This window comes from Strix aluco, chromosome 2 (genome assembly GCF_031877795.1).
Source record: "Strix aluco isolate bStrAlu1 chromosome 2, bStrAlu1.hap1, whole genome shotgun sequence".
Lineage (NCBI taxonomy): Eukaryota > Metazoa > Chordata > Aves > Strigiformes > Strigidae > Strix > Strix aluco.
In genome coordinates, this window is record NC_133932.1 from 72,435,653 (window position 1) to 72,453,286 (window position 17,634).

Here is a 17,634-nt window from a genome sequence, read left to right on the forward strand (position 1 = left end):
AGATGGCTTTTGGCAAATTGAGACCCTGTTAAGGTCTCGATGTTGACACAAAGGAGGCGTCTGGTAAGGACGTGAGCAGTAAACACAGTCTGAAGCACTTCTGGGTCTCCTTTTACCAACAACGCTCTTTCTTGCTTAAGGCGAGCAGCTCAGCCATGTTGCTGTGCTCCTTGATTGCTTGTGTCATCGCATCCACCGTGTTTGTGCTGTAAAAGAAATGTTGAGTACATAGTAATAACTCATTTTAAGAGAGAATTAGCCTGGTGGTCTAGAAGTCCTGCTGCCCTCCTGGTCCTTTTGGCACTGGCTTTAAATTCTGTCCTTAGCCTTATCTTTACAAAATGACTCTCTGAGCAAATCCCTGACCCAAACCAGTTTGCAGCAGGGGTCTGTAACAGCATTAACACTCCTAAATAGAAGCAGCCTTATTTTGCCAGTGGTTGCTTGTTTCCCCTGAATTCCTTCTGTCAATCATTTTGCTGAGAATTGGATGGGATATTTGCGGGGCAGCTGACTCAGGTTTCTGGTTGCGGTGGTGGAGCTTTTCTGGGTGCAGCCCAGCTGTCTGAGCGTTACCTCTTGCTGACTGTGCGCATAGTTTTTCTCCTTAATAACTGTGAGTAAATTCACATAAACATAACTACTCATTCCTCTCTTTAACCTTCTCGCCATTCTTACCTTAGGTGGCATGTTCCTGTTTCTTTCCCTCAGCAGTCCGCTTCAGCTCCTTCTAGTTCAGATCTTTTGCAAATTTTAGGTTGTTTCTTATCTCAGGCTCTAATGGAGATGTCTGATAAAATCAGTACCAGCTGCTAATTTGCTTGTGTATGTCATCGCTCTTTTTTTTTTTTTTGGCAAGGGTTAGTCCCTTAAATTGCTTCTCAGTCTATCATTTAATCTTGATTTTTTTTTTTTTTTTTTCTGTGAAATAAATATGGAGGCAAGAAAGAAATACATGTGTTCTTAAAAACGCTGTTCTATCGCTGCTGCTGGTGGTTGCTGGTGCTATCGAGGCATGACAAAATGCCATAAGCTATCTCAAAGCAGTCTTCATGTTGCTTGAATCAATAAGACACTCAAAAAAGGATTAAGGGTTTTTTTTTAATAATTTATTTTATAGGTGCCCTTGAAGCTGAGATTTTTGTTCTTTTATTTTGTTTTCATACACACAGCCCTTTCATGCCCAGAAGTGCTATTTTTAGGTCTAATTTACTGTGTGCATGTAATGTGTGGCAGCTTCACACATCTCTTCACTGTGTGCTGGTAATAAGCTCTTTCCCTCCCCCGTTTACTTAAATCTTTTCCCTTTGTGTTGTGAGGTGCTTTTATATCTCTGCAAAAGTTCCCATCTGGGCAGGTGTTACTGGTGGAGGTAGATCTATATAATTAGTAATATTTTTCCCTTGTGGACTAGGCTACAGAAAGATGCTGAGTTCTGTAATATGTATTGACTGGACAATCTCTTTTGAGTGTTTTTTAAACAGGATGCTGGATCTCCTAGAAGCTGTGTTGTGTATGGAAGCATTATTTCCTATATAGAAGGCTTTTTTAATGTCCTTGGGATGTCCTTTGGAGAAAGACAGGTATGAAACATCTCTTCTATGTGTACTAGTATACGGTAGCAGCACCAGCATTATGTTTTATAGGACGCTTTCCGAAAGCATCAGGTATAAAAGTTATTTATGGTTTTAGTAAACCTTTCTGCACTGCTTGGGGTTTCTGCCGTGATGTCTTAGGAGAGCATGTGAGCAGGTGGAACGAAGTGTGGGCTTTTTTCTTCTTGAAGGTACTCCTGTGTGACTTCTGTAGCAATTGTGCTGTGGAAATGAAAGTCCGAGGAATGAAACAAGAAGTTAGCATTGGAGGCCTTTAAGTTGGTCCTGTTCTGTGTCTGGCTTTCCCTGGCTCTTCCTCTTCTTTCTGATGGTTGCACCCAGGCTGACTTGGATAGCCATATGAATATTCGTGGTTGTGACCTCCCTGCACAGCAGGAGCTGGGGTCCAACTCCTCTGCAGAAAGTCAGGGTGCGGGGAAGGGGGCTGCTCTGCCTTGAGCTGTAGTAGTGTGTGGGGTGGGGAGGGCAAGGGGGGGGGGCCCGTCTTTGGAAATACTTAGCATATCCTCTAGTGCTTGGAAAGGTAGGAGTGGGGAGGGGAAAAAAAAGGAGAGAAAAGCTTAAAGCAAAGTACTGCACAGGGAAGAGAGTGATAAATATGGAGGTGATATCCTGATGTACAGAAGGGGAGCATTTAAAATGGCACAAGGTGTTGTAGACTAGCAGGCTGTTCTGTGCTCCTCTGCTGCTTAAGTCTGGAGCTGAATACCAAGAAGTTAAAAACTTTCTTTAGAGAAACTGTTCTGCAAAAATTTCTTTTGGGGAGGGGGAGAAGAGGATAAGAAAATGTAAATAACCTTATTCATCCTTTGAAAGTCGGGCAGCACAGCAATAAATGCATTTATTTACTTTGCTTCTTTGCGGATTTTTCCACAAAATTTCTTTCATAACAGCAGTTGGATGTGATTTGGCTGTGTGTTACTCCTCATAACCCGTAGTTTGTCTTGTTAATTTTTAGTGGTGTACTAAACACTTATATTTGTCTGTAAGTTGGGTGGCAAAGTCATTCCTCCAGATTCTGGGCTGTGTGTATGCAGGTGCCTGCTGCACCTATATTTTTGCTGAAACAAGTGTCTGAATACTTTTATTTTTTGTATGCTGTGCTAGTTTCTCTGGGGCAGCAGGGTCAGTAGAAGATGTTGGTGCGAGGTTGGCAGGAAGGAGGAGCAGCATCTCAGACTCTTCTCTGTCCCTCTGCTCTTTCAGCTTCCACTAAATGAATCAATCAAAACCTTCATCAGAAAGGTCTGTGGGCTGCTGCAAGCTAGTAAATAAAATGGTGCAGGGATTGTTCTCTGACCTCGAGGCCAGACACAACAGCTCAGTGTCCAACCTTCCTTGCCCCTTAGCCAGGTGGCCCTGGGCATGCAGCTTGCCGGGAGCAGTCCCTGACCACTGCTGATCCTGGCATGTGGGCTGTCTGGGAGGGGGCTAGCTGGCTTGGCCACCGCTGTGCTAACAATTTAATGTAGAGGCTACAGGGAGCGGTGTTTGGGCCCTCTTCATTTGAATGTTTGCATATAGCCTGTGGGTCTGTCTTCCTCTTAAGATGGGATTCATCTCAGTTAATTAGCCTTACAGTGTAATGTAGCTGCCTGTGCTTCTGCAGTAGTCAGCAGAGAGAGAGGCACCACTAAGGGACGGTTCGTCTTAGGATGGTGGTTGTATAAAATAAGACTGCCTGTCTCTCCCTCTGCATTGGCAAGAGAAGGAGCCTGGACAGCCACAGGCAGGTAAGATGAATCCATCTCAAAAGATGATGGGTGGAAACTGTCATGCCTGTTTTAGAGCTGGGGAGCAAAGGTGAGGGCTTTTGTTCTGCCAAGGAGTGCTGTATTGGGGGTGCAGCCGGGGGTAAGCAGGTGATCATCTGTGGGGTAGGCAAGGGCCAAACTTCAGTGTAAAACTTCTTACAAGCTCTTTTGGATTGGTTGGTACTGCAGGAGAAGAAATTAGAGATCAGCCCTGAGAGGCTACGCAGTGTTGTACTTGGAAATCAGATTGGTTCATCTCCTAAAGCTGCCCCTCCTTTTGGAGGATCTTGCCTTGTGTCACGAGTGGGTGCTTGCTTTGAACTTTGGCAGTGGTGTTTGTAGAGGCGTGTTTCTTGCCTCTCTCATTTGTCTTTCCTCTCCCTTCTGTATTTAAGCATTTAAACTGCTCAGGTTACGATGGAGCATTTCTGGCACTTAAATTTGTTACCTTCTTCAATCTCATAAACTCGTTCTTTAGTATGTTTACATGTTTTGAAAGTTTGGGGAATTTGCTGCCTTTTATGACAGTGGAGAGCACCAAGTATCTCACACTCTGTATCTTCGATAGCTTCCCCCTCACCTCCTTCTCCTCTTTGTTTGCTTCAGTCAGTGACCTCTGAAACTACTCCCTTTCATTTCCATCCTGCTGTTCGGTGACTAAATACAGTACCCTCTGGCTTTAATTACTCAGCTGCTCTTCTGCTCCCAGTGAGAGTCACTGCCAGCAACTTTGCCCCCCGGCCTTGGTGGGTTTTACATTTCACTGCTCCGTTGTCTGCTCCCCCTCTTGTGTCTTAGTGATAAAATGCCGCAATGGCATTTTCTTGTTTGTTGCCTCCCCCTTAGGAGTTTGCCTCTAATAAGAAACAGGGTTGGCCTCTTTGCTAAGAGCGAGACCAGGAGCCTGGCTGCGCCAGTGCTGAGGAGTGGCCTTCCTCTCCTGCTAGCACCTGAGCTCCCATCCCGGCAGCCATTGGAGTGGGACCTTCTAGGAGGAGCAAGGCCGTTCCCTTCCCGTGGCGTTGACTTCTGTCAGGCCAGAGGAGGCCAAGGAAGCTCGGAGCTGGCTGAGGGAAGGAGCGGGGCCAGGCAGCAGCAGCCAGAAAACACCCACTGTGTGCAGTGGCTGCTGCTCTGTCAGGTCTTCTTTGGTGGCTGAAACTTTGGATAAGGTGGATCAGATAAAAGTTCTGTGGATTTGGGGAGGTTTTCTGTAGATGCAGGGAGAAAGGGTAGTCTAGAGACTTAAAGCCAAAATACTTCTGGTTTGCGTTTCCTGAAGAAGGTCTGGGGCTCAAAGGCAGAGTAAAGGGCTGATGCACTCTCGCTCTGTTTCCAGACAAGGGGCTGTCTGAGCTGACAGCTGGGCTTCCCTTGCTGTGTCGGATGGCTGTTGCCAGGCCTTTCTTCCATTCATTTGTCTAATCCCTTTTTAATTTATGCACGCTTCTGGCGTCTTGGAGGTTTCCTGTGGCGATAAGTTCCTCAGTTGGGTTATGCAGCATGTTTTGTTCATGTGAGAGCCCTCTGCTCTGAGATAGATGCTTTCCTGCATAGGAATACACAGAACTACTTCCAAGTGTGACCACTGTAACTTTTTGTCCAGCATTAGTGAGATTGTACATGTCAATTGTAGCAATATATGAAAGATGCACAACCAAGAGAGGTGACAAGGCCTCAGTGTGTGCTACTGAGTTGGAGTTTTTAAATCGTTCTCAGATGTTTGTAAAGTAACCTGTTTGTTTTCTAGGTGACTCTGGGAAGAGACAACTCTGCTGTGCTCTCCAACGTCATTGAGGAGCTTGTAAGGTTCCGCGCGAAGGTCCGTCACTACGCGCTTGCTCTGCCGGAAGCAGCAGATGCTGTGCCCGTGGAGGAGGGTGCTGCGGGAGCCAAAGGACCGAAACAAGAAGAGAAGGAAAAGAGGCAGCAGTTAATGCGGGAGAGAAAACCCCTCCTGGAGGCTTGTGACAGTCTGCGTGGAGACCTTGCTGCCTTTGGAATCCACATAAAGGTAGAAGATAGTGACCATCTTCGAGACCGTTAGTCATTTTTTTTAAGACAACATTTATTTTTGCCCTTCATGCCCCCTTCAGCAGCTTTCGGTGTTGGGCCCTGCTCCTTGTACCGCTGCGGTAGCAGGAGGTGGAAGTTTAGCCCTTGCCTGGTTGTACTGCTAGCTGCCTTCTGCTCCCCCTCAACCTCGTGTCTCCATGCAAGCTGTACCTACTTCTGCAGTTACTAAGGGTGTGCTATTTAGCCACTGAAAATCCTGTAATATTCAGAAATCCTGAAGTTGCCCAAGTTCAATCCAGAAGGAAAGGTATGAGTAATGTGTGCAATTTTTAAAAAGATTGTAGAGGAACTGGAAAGTAAGCTGAGATAACTTATGAAAATAATGCCTTCCCTCTACCCTCCCCACATTCTCCCACCCAAAGTAAGTCCTCATGAGAAAGCCTCTTCCATCTTCAGCAGCTCCATTCCCAACTGTTCCTGAGCCATAAGTAGTTTGCCTGATTCCTGTACCACTCCTCTCTTCACCCTGCTTTCTAGTTTTAGCTTATACCTAACGCTGCTGTTCTTTTCCTTTTCCATTACCCCAGTGGTGTCTCCTGCTGAAGAGAAATCCCTTCACTGGCTTACTGTCTCCTGGTTTTAAGGTGCTATATTACTTCTTTAGCAGGTGTTGCTTCTTCCAGTTCCTCTTCAATGCCCTTCTCACCTCCACTCCAGCCCTTGTTGGGTCAGTGTTGCTCCTTCCATGCAGAATAATTCTCCACTTTCTCTCCAGCGTCTTTCTCCCTCCAGTTCATGCTGCTCATTTTTTCCCTCGCTTGAGCACTGAGCCTCGCATAGACTCCTTGCATTGTTTTACCAATGGGAGGATATAAAGCACAGTGACATGAGGGAGTGACAGCATACATCCCCTTTAATTGCTGAATGTGAGAGCTGTCATTTGTCAACACAGCTATTAAAAGCAAATATGAAGTGTGGTCAGCTGTCTCATGATCTCAGTTGAAAGTGAGCGTGCTGATACAAACTGGGGTGAGGGCCAAAGCGCTGTGGTGGTGAGCTACAGCTGTGAAAGCAAAGGAAGACTGTGGGAAGTTGGAACATCTGCTTCCTTGACTTGTTTGTACATAGCTAAATCCTCGCTCCACTTATCTGTCAAGAAAGTTTGTAAATCCAAACAACTGCACTGAGACAAAGTCTTGGAGAAGAAGATTCGCTTTTGATCTATTTGGCAAAACAGCTGCAGCCCCACCTCCACCCTTTTGAAGACTTGTTTTTGTTTCTTTTTAAAGGGATTTACGGACATCTAATAACCTTCTAGAAATTGGCCTTGGCCAGGATTCAGCCTGTTCCATTTATTTCAGTGTTTTTGTTAATAACCTGAAGCTCGGCATAATCTGTCTCCTGCTTGTCCCAGAGTAGTTTGCTCCTGAAGATGAAGCACACGTGCTGTGTGTGCTCAGACGTGCCTGTGTCCAAAGCTGAACTACTGCTTTTTTTGCTGCTGCTGTGGAAGTAGCTGAAGGTGTGCTGTGAAGGTTGCCCAGGTCTTACCTTCACAAATCCCAGAAGAGTCCCGCAAACAGAGCGATGCAGCTCTGCAGTTCTGCACACAGGCTCACCGGAGCACATGTGCGACAAGACACGGCCCTACCCAAAGCAGGGCTCTCGCCACCCTCGTGTCCAACACGAATCTGCTTAGTGGGGTTGGTTGGCTGCCCTGGGTTGGCTGTTGCCAAAAATGCCATGGTAACACAGCACCTGGCAGTTGGGTCCTGCTTGCCTAATAAGCGCTTGAGGAAGTAATTTGAATTTCTCTTTTCTACCCAGCTTCTGATTTCCATGAAACTTTTATGAGCCCCGTGATACGCACGCCATAATGCATCTGTTAACAGGCTCTCCCTCCACTACATGCGGCTGAAGTCAGCCAGCAACTTCTCAAGTCCATGTGCAGGAGGAGAAGCAGCACAACAGATGAAGCAGACAAGCCTCATCTCCACACAGTGCAGACTAGGAACCCCTGGTTTGGGGCTGGGCAGGGGCTCTAGGGTGCGAGTAGCAACTCAGAGGATGCTAGTAACTTAATTCCCTTAAAAATCAGCTTTGTAGGAAGGGTAGTTTCTCCTTCAGCCTGTAAGTTTGTGATTTCTGTACACTGGTTTCCTCTCATGCTGCTCAATGCAGATGACAATGTTTTGTCTGTCTGAAGTCACAGAACTTGAAACAAACAAATTAAAATATGCACTGTCTTTTCATGTCATTATAGTGTGCTTGAAATGCAAGCTAATCTGTGCTACTAAGTGAAATGTAGTAATTAGGTGTGTACACATCAAAAACAGTTTTCACTTTAATGTAAAGAAAATTCTACATTGTACTCCAGTCTTTCTCATGACTCAGAGCTGATGTAACATTATCATGTTTCAATATTCAGATTAACTTTTATTTTCAACAATTGCAGTCAAACAGCTAAATCTTAAGTCAGAAATGCTGTTTGACTCTAATATTCTTTTTCAAAAATATGACAGTATTGCATTACAGATATTTACAGCAACAGGCTACTATCATAAAATTCAGAAGGAGATCAAATATATTAGGCAATATACTCTCATGTATTGGCTGCAAGAAGAGCTGTTTTCCATGTACATGAGCCATTTAAACATGAAAATGTGATGGCCCAGGTTTAACAGAAGCATCTCCACACTGCTGCAGCACCCCATGCTAAAGAGGTGACATTTCCGTTGTGGGTTTTTTTCCTTCTTAACTGGGAAGAATTATGTTTGTTTTACAACTTTGAGCATTATTAGTAGCAGGGGCATTCCTGTGAGATGGTATCACCACCTCTTTTACCTAACTGGATTAATAGCTTTGCTGTATGAAGCTTGGTTAAAACCCGTGCCTCCAACTGCCTACACATGTACGATACCTGTGTGCTCCAGGGGGCTGGGACTGACCCACTTACTACTTCTTACAGGACAGAGCTGCTGTTTCAACCTGGGAAATCGAGGAAGGAGGGCAAGCAGAGCAGCAGACGGGGAAAAAAGGCTGATCCTCCATTCTCGGACTTGTTTTTTATTTCAGCTGCTTTGGCAACAGTTGTAAATACTAATATGTTCAAAATAAAATCTTTGGAACGGAATGGCTAACAAAGATCTAATATAATGTGAGCAAAACTGTTGAGGATACTACTAGGTAAATAAATACAGGAGCGGCAGCAGGTGTGTATGCAGCGCAGGGCCTGGAAGCATCCCAACTCCCCAGCAGTGTGGAAGCAGCCGTGTCTGACACAGGCCTCGGAATATTCTTATGCAGGAACAGCCCCCCTGGCTATGTGATCTGCGCTCGCACCCTGTTTTGCTGAACTGGCACTGAGAATTAAAACAGTGAAGACAGAGGCCTAAATTCTTGCCTGGCTTTGAGGATGAAAACATAGTCTTGTGCCCACTGGTTGTGTTCCTCTCAGACATCAAGGAAGTGACACTTTTAGCCTTTAAGTATTTCCTTATTGCAGTGTTACTGGTTTGGTCCTGTGAAATCTTTAACTGCACTATGACAGTACCCAGTTACGTGTGAGGCTTGGCCTCTTTTCAGTTTGCTTTTGCCCAGAATATACTGAGGTGTCCCTAGCAGTGGGAGTGCAGCCCATTCAGGCTGTCTCCAGAATTGAGAAGATAAAATGAGTATGTTTAGTTATTACCTGTTTGGTTACCGGTTTTCTTTTGCCCTGTTTGTGTTAGAAAACCCCTGTGTTGTGTGGCTGGAGGTGGATGCAGAGGCCTGCCTTGCACGTGAGGCAGCCTCTGTTCCCGTGGCTGAGTTCATACAGGGCCTGTCCCTCCCCACTGCCATACTTTCTTTAAATCATTTTATGAGAAGATAACAAAAATAAGACTGTGGGTTCATCTACAAGGAATTTAATTTGAAAATACAATTCACACAAGTAATCTCTTCGAAGGGATAAAGGCTTTCTTTTATATTGTTGAGAATAAAACAGGTAGCTGCTTTTCTGCTCCCTTTCTGGTTATCAGTACTCCTAGAGGAGATTGGGGGAGCCTTCATTAGCACTTTGGCAGATGCTTACTTGACACTGTTGGTATTTTAAATTTACTAGTGGCTCTATTGCTCTACTAAATTAGAATGAACGGCAAACAGTCGGCTCAGCTTCTGGGGGAAATGTGATCGGAACACACCAAACAAAGTACACATACAATTAATTTGCTATTATTTTTATTTCCTACCAAAAGAAACTGCTACATTTCCAGAATGTTTAAAAATTGTAACAATTTGTATACATTAGTGAATAACAGAGTTATAACTTCTGTGTAGATTTAAAACCAACACACCAGGTTGAAATCTGTACTGAGCTCTGTTAATTGATTGACTTCGCCTACAAATGCTATTTAGATTGTAATACCACTGATGTTCTAAATACAAAAAAAAAAAAATGCTCATTTTAAAGAAAATCCAGTAGCTGTTTTAAAATCAGTTTTAATTTTCTGATTTTATTTAGAGGAGTCATGCTTCTCAAATCGTTTTAGGGGGAAAAACAATAGTAGCTTAGTTTCCCCAAAGATGTAGACAGTTTACAAAACTGCTTAAATTAAACACCGAAACCCCATCTCTTATGTGTAGATGTTGCTCTAATCTAAAAAGTCTGTGAACCCTCATAGACCAAAATGAGCAAACATTTAAAAACCTATTTTAAAAATAGGTAACTGGTTTAAAAAGAAAAACAAAAATGCATCGGGGTGAGGTAGTAGTCACAGTGCATCCAGAAATATCAGCTCTAAGGGCTGAAGGGAAATACTCGGAGCAGCCTTTCCGATTGCAGGTGCTTTCTGTGGGCAGCTATTGCAAGGTACAAGAATGCACCCTGACTGGAATATGCACGATGCCATATTCCAGTCTAGAGCTCGATCACTGGAAAAGAGTCGCTGCAATGACTATCTAACATCTACTGCAGTAACTACACACACTATATGCTTGTTCCTGCGCTTTAATGAGTATATACACTTGGAGCTACATTGTAGGTTTAAGGGCAGTACCCACTTAAATGTACTTTGCGTGAACTTGCCCCTCTCTCCGCAACGGTTCAATCCCTACAAACTCTGAATGATTTTCCAACAATTTAAGAAATGATACCATGCAAAATCCCACACAACTTCCCTGTTAAACCCAGCACTCACCTGCCCTGCCAACGAGCCGGACAGCTATGGCCCTAACAGCAGAAGTCCTGTCTGTCTTGCTAAGGATCAAGGAAAAAGCCCCTAAAGCCAGGTGCTGCACTGGGAGCTCAAACACCAACTACTATATTTCTATTTCTGCCTTTGCCTTGCAGTGTATGAAGAGGGTACAGGTACATGCTGTTGGCTGCCTTTTGTTCCTTCAATTCATATTCCTCTGGTTAACAGCTAGCCACCTATGGCTCTGTATGCTGATCTTCTCGGAGCTCTAACTCAGCAGGCAGTCGGAGTTTTACAACACTTAACTCTTCCATGATCACTGAGTTTGACCAGTTCAGTTAGGTATCACTAAGTTTCTTACCCTGCCTAGTATCTCTCCAAATGATAAATTCCACACAATTCATCATACTGAGTTCTAGATAAGTCAAGGTCAGCTAAAGGAATAGAAATTTTTTTTCAGGTAAGCATAATTACTGTTTAATGCTAAGATATCTACAGTATATCCTTATTTTCTGCGATGGGGGAACTTTCTACAAAAAAAACCAACCACCACCTTGCAGGAAGGGGTGTCTTGTCGAAATGAGCGCTGCCTCTGGGACCGGGAATGGGAAAAGGCAACTAATTACATTCAAAATCTACAGCAACTCTCATGCATTCCCTTTCCAAAGAGGCTTACTTTTTGCTTCTTAATATACTAGCACGGCAAAAAATTAAGTGCAATAGCTAATTCTAGACAGAGGGTCTAAGAATGAAAATACGACAACCTTGGTGCAATCCAAGAAATTCAGTTGAGCTGGTGGAAGAATTTTATCTATCAAGTGCATTTATTTTTTTTTTTTGCTGTTCACACTTTAGTTATTGCTCAATAACTATCAAAAAGAACAGAGGAATACTTTCAGTTTAGTTTTATTATATTATAACAGATCTGCAACTACAGCTTATTTCAGCCAAAACATTTTTGTATTCCAAACTCTTAAAAAATATCTACATTAATCATATTTTTCTATTCTTAAAAATAAAAAAAAAAATTCTACCTAGCATACCAATGCTGCTACAGCACTTGAAAGGGTGCATTACTTATGTAAATTCTACGGTAAATGTAATTACTCTTGCAGTCATTGTTCTTCCTTTTCTTCTTCTCTGCTGCTTTGGCTTCAGGTTTCAAAAAGTTTGCTAAAAGCTGTTCCAACTTCTGAAACCATGTCAGAGGCAGTCATTGAACGTCCAAATTTTTGAAAGGCTTGGTGGTTAGACTGCCTCGTAAGAGAGCAAGCTCCAAATGCAGCCACTAGAAAGGGATTTTGACTAAAAGAAAAAAAAACCCAAAACATTATAAACAAAATCTGAATACTCTTGTGTAATTCATAAGGTGGTGGACATAATCTATGTACTCATAAATGTTTGTCAGCATTTTTGGGAAGGCCTCTTAAGAGAACATCCGTGTTTCTCAGACTCTTGCATTGCAGAGCACTTTGGCTGAATTTTTTTTAACAAATACTTCCCATGGCACAGCACGTGACTGAGTGAGAAACACCACCAGGGCCAAAGGATGAAAAAGGAAAACATGCTTAGAAATGGGTGTAAGGTGTTCCATGCCTAGTTTTACCGATGTGAAACTTCATCCTTTCCTTCAGAGGAAGACTGAAGTCTCCCCTGGCAGCCTTTTAACTCCCTTTCCTCCCCACTTGCTGGGTAACTCAGTTTAGTTTTATACTGCAGGGGGTGGGGGAAGGACATGGGGATGTGGACAAGAGATGATTTTTCTCAGGACCCCAAGTCACTGCTCCGGCGCCCTCATTAGCTCAGCTTAAAGGGGTACAGTGACAGCTGCAGACCACAACAGAAATTAAGGCACACTCTCTTAATGTCTCCTACATGCTTACAAACTGCCTAAAAGCGTACCCAGCCCCAGTCCTCATGTGCACCCCCCCCCCCCCCCCCTCCATAAGGCAGCACAGCCCTGTCACCTCCAGAGCACCTTCTCACAGGCTGGGCCATGGAGCTGCTTCTGCTGCCCTACTGCACCAGAGCAGAGGAAAACAAGTGCAGAATAATTCAGCAGCCAGCTCCGGGCTCTGGTTGTTGGGTGGTTAAAAACCTCACACAGCCATGGCTGGGACATAGTAAGTCACTAAGAACCTACTGACTCCTGTGCCAAGTAAGTGTTTTGTGAAGGATCACGATATAAACACAGGCAAAGCAGAACGTGAGTTTACAATTAGGTGTTACCAGGGCAACTCTGAGTATCTTTTCCGTGAAAGCAGCAACTTCATACACTCATCAAGGTGCAGGAGTATTTAAGTCATCTTGAGAGTCAATCCTGGATGCCCAAATACTGCTCTGAAGCAAGAACTGTGCACAGGCTTCTGGGCTCAAGACAGCTACAGCACCTGTTTCTAAGGTTACTGCATACCCAGTTGGATCCACACTGCACTCCAAAGCCATCACCTTAGCATCCAGTCTACTTAACAGGAGAATCCTACCTACTACACCATTAGCACCCCACAAAGCCAGTGCAGTCTTAAGGTTTCAAAATCCTGCTCTGCACAGGCCCCTTTTGAAAAAACAGAGCCAGGCACAGCGTGGAAGCACTGGCTGGACTGCCTGCAGTGCAGGCTACAAGCTGATGCCCTGATTCACTGAACCCAAAAAGCTCCTCCCTTCCTGAAACACATGAGATAAACAGGATCAGTCCAGCAGGTGTTTGAGAAGGGTCACCTTAACACCACCCCAGGAGACACAATGTATTGCTGATGCCAGTTATCCTCTCCCACTTTTCCTTCATTATAAAACAAAGGGGTTTGAGCGAGCTGTTTGGAAAAGCCACAGGAGCCCAAGTCAGGAGAGCCTGGAGAACACCTGCTGCGTTTGCTGTCTCTCCAACAATTGAATACTGATCTGTTGTACAACGTGCAAAAAAGGAAGCAAAAAAAAGTTCTTCCTTTAGTGGCAGCTGCAACTTCAGATACACAAACAATCTTGGTTTCATTTTTCATTCTGGGTATGCTAAGATTTCAGAATTTTAAAGACCAGTCAGGTGGTCCCTCATTCCTCCTGGAGGACCTCGTGCAGTGCTCTCGCAGTAAAGCAAGCACAGACTAGTTAACTCCTGTGGACTCCCATCTAACTGTGCATCTGCATATAGCATCCAAAAGACTACAAAAGATCTCCACTCCTCAAGCTTCAATAGCTCAATACTTATTGGGAACAGGGACTGTTATTCCCTAGCTGCTTGTGTCAGGGTTCCTTTCAACTTCATTTAAAGCAGTTACTTTCACAGAAAGACTGCATGACTGTATGGACCAACTAGTTGGACAGGAATTGACATAATTTAATGAAAGAGCAAACAGCCAGCTGCAGCTGCATGGCTGCTTTATGTATAACCAAACTGGACTGCCATTTGCCTTCAAATGGTTACCCTCTTTGAAACTGTATTTTATTTGCAAGTTTCAACTTACCTGCCCCACTGGATTACTTAAAGGATTCACCAAACTACAAAAACAAAGCTAAAGGACCTGTTTTTTGAATTATAGAGATGTTACTGCCAGTGACTACTGCTTATTTATTCTTCATACTTTCTGCCTGTATTTAATTGTTTTGAAAACACATACCTCATACATGTATATCCTTGGGAATAGATCCAGGTTCATACTCTTCTTCTGCCTCAGACTTGGGAGATGTTAGATTACTGAAGGGTTTGTCTTATTAAAATTGCAACTATTATGTAGGCTGCTCTAGAACACCCTTACATTTTTTAAAAGTACATGGATACCTTAGTCCCAATGACTGCCATTTCATTGGAAATTTCTACAGGTCTACAACAGTTGCCATACGAGAACACAGATTCACAAGAATTAATAAGTTAATTAATTTTCATACCCATTTGTTTTTTCTGCTCCAGCAAGAAATGCCCAGTGCGCTAAGACTCCAAGAGAACCAGAAAGGAGGTCCCCCTGTCCACCACATCGCCGGCTGCTTCCTTCGTGACTGCATACAAGTACTATGAACAGACAAACCAGAAACAGTCATGTGCATTTTTTCTTCTATTTACAATGGTATCACTGCAGGTCTGAGAGTTAACCTCTGAGGCACACAGCAATTAACAGGTGACAGATTAATCACAGGCAGCAGCATATGCTGAAATACGCTCTGCTTAAAAAAAAAATAATTATTGCATTAACATTTTAGAAATACTTTTCTAATCACTTTTCAAATTTTTACAAATAGCATCGCACAATGTATACACTTTCTCCACTTCACTCAGCCTGCACAGAAGATTCAGTTACTAATGAGTTTAGTGCTTCATGAACCAATGCTGCCATCATGAGCAATCATCCCAAACTGGACCAGATCCCTCCACAAAGCCATTGCACAAACGCAGATCTCCAGAGTCTCTGACCTTCGGAGTTTTCAAATGTAAACCCAGGTGTTTTACAAAAAGCGAATGCAAAATAGAACTACAATCTCAAATCTTCTGTCAGACCCATCAGAAAGGTATTTTACTAAACCCAGCCTTTTCTTCGGCTTTGTAAAAACCGTATGCAAAGAGAGAGATCTCTTTTTCTGCCAATCAACAGCGTCCTCAGCATCCGTGTATGTTTCTGTCAGCAGTGTCACTGTGGATAGGCTCTCTCAGAATATCAGATTAAATATACAAAGGACCTTGGTCAAACTGAGCTCTTTGTGGAGCTTTAACTATGAAGAACATGCAAACGGTTTCACTAAATTTAACTCCTTTGTTCTCCACTCTCAACAAGCCCAAGCAGGAAGCCAGAAGTATAATAAGGCACACAAAAAGAAAACAGTATCAATTCTCCAAAGTCTCTTGTGGGAATGTATCTACCCTTAGCTTTCCTTCTTGCTTGGCTCTGAAAAAAAAACAGGAGAAATTTATTTTCCTCTCCTAACAGAATGGAATTGCTGGGCAGAATCACTGGTGGCCACGCAGTGATCCTCAGCATCTCCAGTCAGCTACTGCAGAGCTACTCAGGTTCAGGACTATGCCCACGATCACTTGTGTGCTCCTCAGCATGCCAAGTACACAAAAAAAGTATAAATCAAGACATTGCTTGGACAACAGCTCTTACCTCAGTTTCCTCAAGTCACCTGGGCTGCGTTTCTCCAAGGTGTATGAACAGAGCAGCCCAGGTGTTTTACAGGGAGTACTATCCATATTTTTAAAAGGAATTTTTCTCTTACGAAACAATGGGAAAAATCTGCACAAAACTGAAGGACCTGCAGGTAAATCTTCTTAAATAGCAAGAGGTAAAAGACTACTTAATACAAGTAAACCCTTTCCAGTTCATTAGCACAGTTCATTTCTGCTTTCTGTTACTTGGTGCAGCAAAGAATTGCACTTCACTTCCATTTCCTACCGATTCCTCCAGCAGTAATTGCTAGGCTCATGAGGCCAGGCAGTTGTGCGTTTTTGCTGCCACTGAGAGGGTAAAGATTCATTAGTCACCACAAACACAGCAGACACCACTGCAGCACTGCCAGCAGTTAATTTTCCCAATCACTCTTCTCCCCTCTCCCCTCCCCCCTCCCCCCCCCAATTAAGATTCTGGACGTGTTTCTCAGTGAGCAGTAGTTAATGTCAAATTTCACAAGTGTAATGCTCTTCTGAGTTAGCTACTTGAAGAAGGTATGCCCTTTTAGGTGGCATCGTTTGTTTTTGGTTTTTTTTTTCTTTAAAAAAAATACAGTGCTTTGGAGAAATTACCTCTAATTCTGCTACTTTGAAGATGGTATCTCACAGGATTTTCACTTTGAGGGCTTGAACTCCTGGCAGGAGGCAGGATGGAAATCCTCTGTTCAAAAGCTTTGGGGCCTTCTGATTGACAGCTGAGCACAAGCCCCTGCTTATTAGCTGTATGTCACCATCTGCCACTATTCTGCAGCCCCACAACCTTCCAGTCAGTTTTGAGCTGTACAGGAAAGCAAGATCTCCTCAAACTAGGCCAATTATAATACCCCACTACAAAAAAAAAAAAAAAAAAAGTGGTCTTTTGTTTGCAGTTTTTTAAAAAGTAAGTCTCAGATATGGGCAGACTACCTCACAGGCAACAACAAAAGCAGACCTTTGTACTCTGCACAGAGATGCTGGAAAACAGATCCACGCAATTCTTTCAAAGAAGCAGAACGACGGGAAATTCACTTGAATGAGGAGGGAAAGGTATAACGCTTGAGAAATTCTTGTGCACAGCCTCAGTTCCTCAAAGAACATCTCAAAATAAAAGAATGATGAACATCACAACAGGCAATAGGAAAAGGAATGAAAAACTCCTCCAAAGTATAGTCACTGTAAAGAGGTTTTAAAATAAAAGAAGAAATGCCACACTACCATCAAGAGAAACTGGCATACTGCCAAATCCACAAAGGACAAAGTCTTCCTGATGCTTTTCCCAGCCTTCTCCTAGAACAACGAAAATAAAACTGCTTTCTTCCCAGTCCCCCAATCCAACACCCTCCACTAAATGTCTGTGACCCGCTGTGAAGGCAGCTCAAGCAGTTCTTTAAGGAGGTGATGTCCTTGTGTGCTGCACTGAGCAGTGACAACCAGTGGCAACGTTACAAGACCTCGATTAGATGGACATGACTGAACAGTCGGCAATGATGCCGAGAAGGCGGGCACTTCTATTCCCTGAAGAGATGCAGAATGATGTATTTACATGAGGATGAAGTATTTTTCGGTCCATTGCTCAGTGAGGTTATACCATGTTCAACTAGGGATCAACATGTGCATCAGAAAGCCTAGAAAACGTGGTTCTTGGAATAGATGAGGAGACCAAGACGATGGGATGCTGGACAACAGGGAAACTGCGAAGACTGAAAGCACCACGATGTGTCAATGTTGAGAGGCAGCAAGCGGGACCACTTAAGGTCAATTAGTCTGACACCAGTCCCGATCAAAATAATGGAGAGGTTCATCTATAGTTCAACTGATAGACCTTAAGAGATAGAAACATACAACTAATGCCAGTCAAATTGGCTGTTGGGGCAGGGTGTCTTGTTTTGTTTTTTAATAAGTCTGGGCAACCAAGGCAGATGTCATTATTTCACAGGGTCATG

General features: G+C 43.6%; 2 protein-coding genes across 15 annotated transcripts in view; one reads left to right on the forward strand and one right to left on the reverse strand.

Moving 5' to 3' along the window:
• The window catches only part of CARS2 (cysteinyl-tRNA synthetase 2, mitochondrial), a 38,491-nt gene extending 29,972 nt beyond the window's left edge, over positions 1-8,519 (forward strand). For 6 of the 7 annotated variants that reach the window (XM_074815306.1, XM_074815307.1, XM_074815308.1 and 3 more), the window contains 3 exons: positions 1,485-1,583; positions 5,121-5,384; positions 8,355-8,519. In XM_074815306.1, the coding sequence (XP_074671407.1) occupies positions 1,485-1,583; positions 5,121-5,384; positions 8,355-8,429 (438 nt within the window). In that variant the 3' untranslated portion in view covers positions 8,430-8,519. The remainder of the gene's footprint in view (positions 1-1,484; positions 1,584-5,120; positions 5,385-8,354) is intronic. The other variant, XM_074815309.1, reaches the window with a different exon arrangement.
• A 1,071-nt stretch (positions 8,520-9,590) lies between these two features.
• The window catches only part of NAXD (NAD(P)HX dehydratase), a 55,498-nt gene continuing 47,454 nt past the window's right edge, over positions 9,591-17,634 (reverse strand). For all 8 annotated transcript variants that reach the window (XM_074815305.1, XM_074815303.1, XM_074815298.1 and 5 more), the window contains 2 exons: positions 14,443-14,563; positions 9,591-11,868 (listed from right to left, as the gene is read on the reverse strand). In XM_074815305.1, the coding sequence (XP_074671406.1) occupies positions 11,718-11,868; positions 14,443-14,563 (272 nt within the window). In that variant the 3' untranslated portion in view covers positions 9,591-11,717. The remainder of the gene's footprint in view (positions 11,869-14,442; positions 14,564-17,634) is intronic.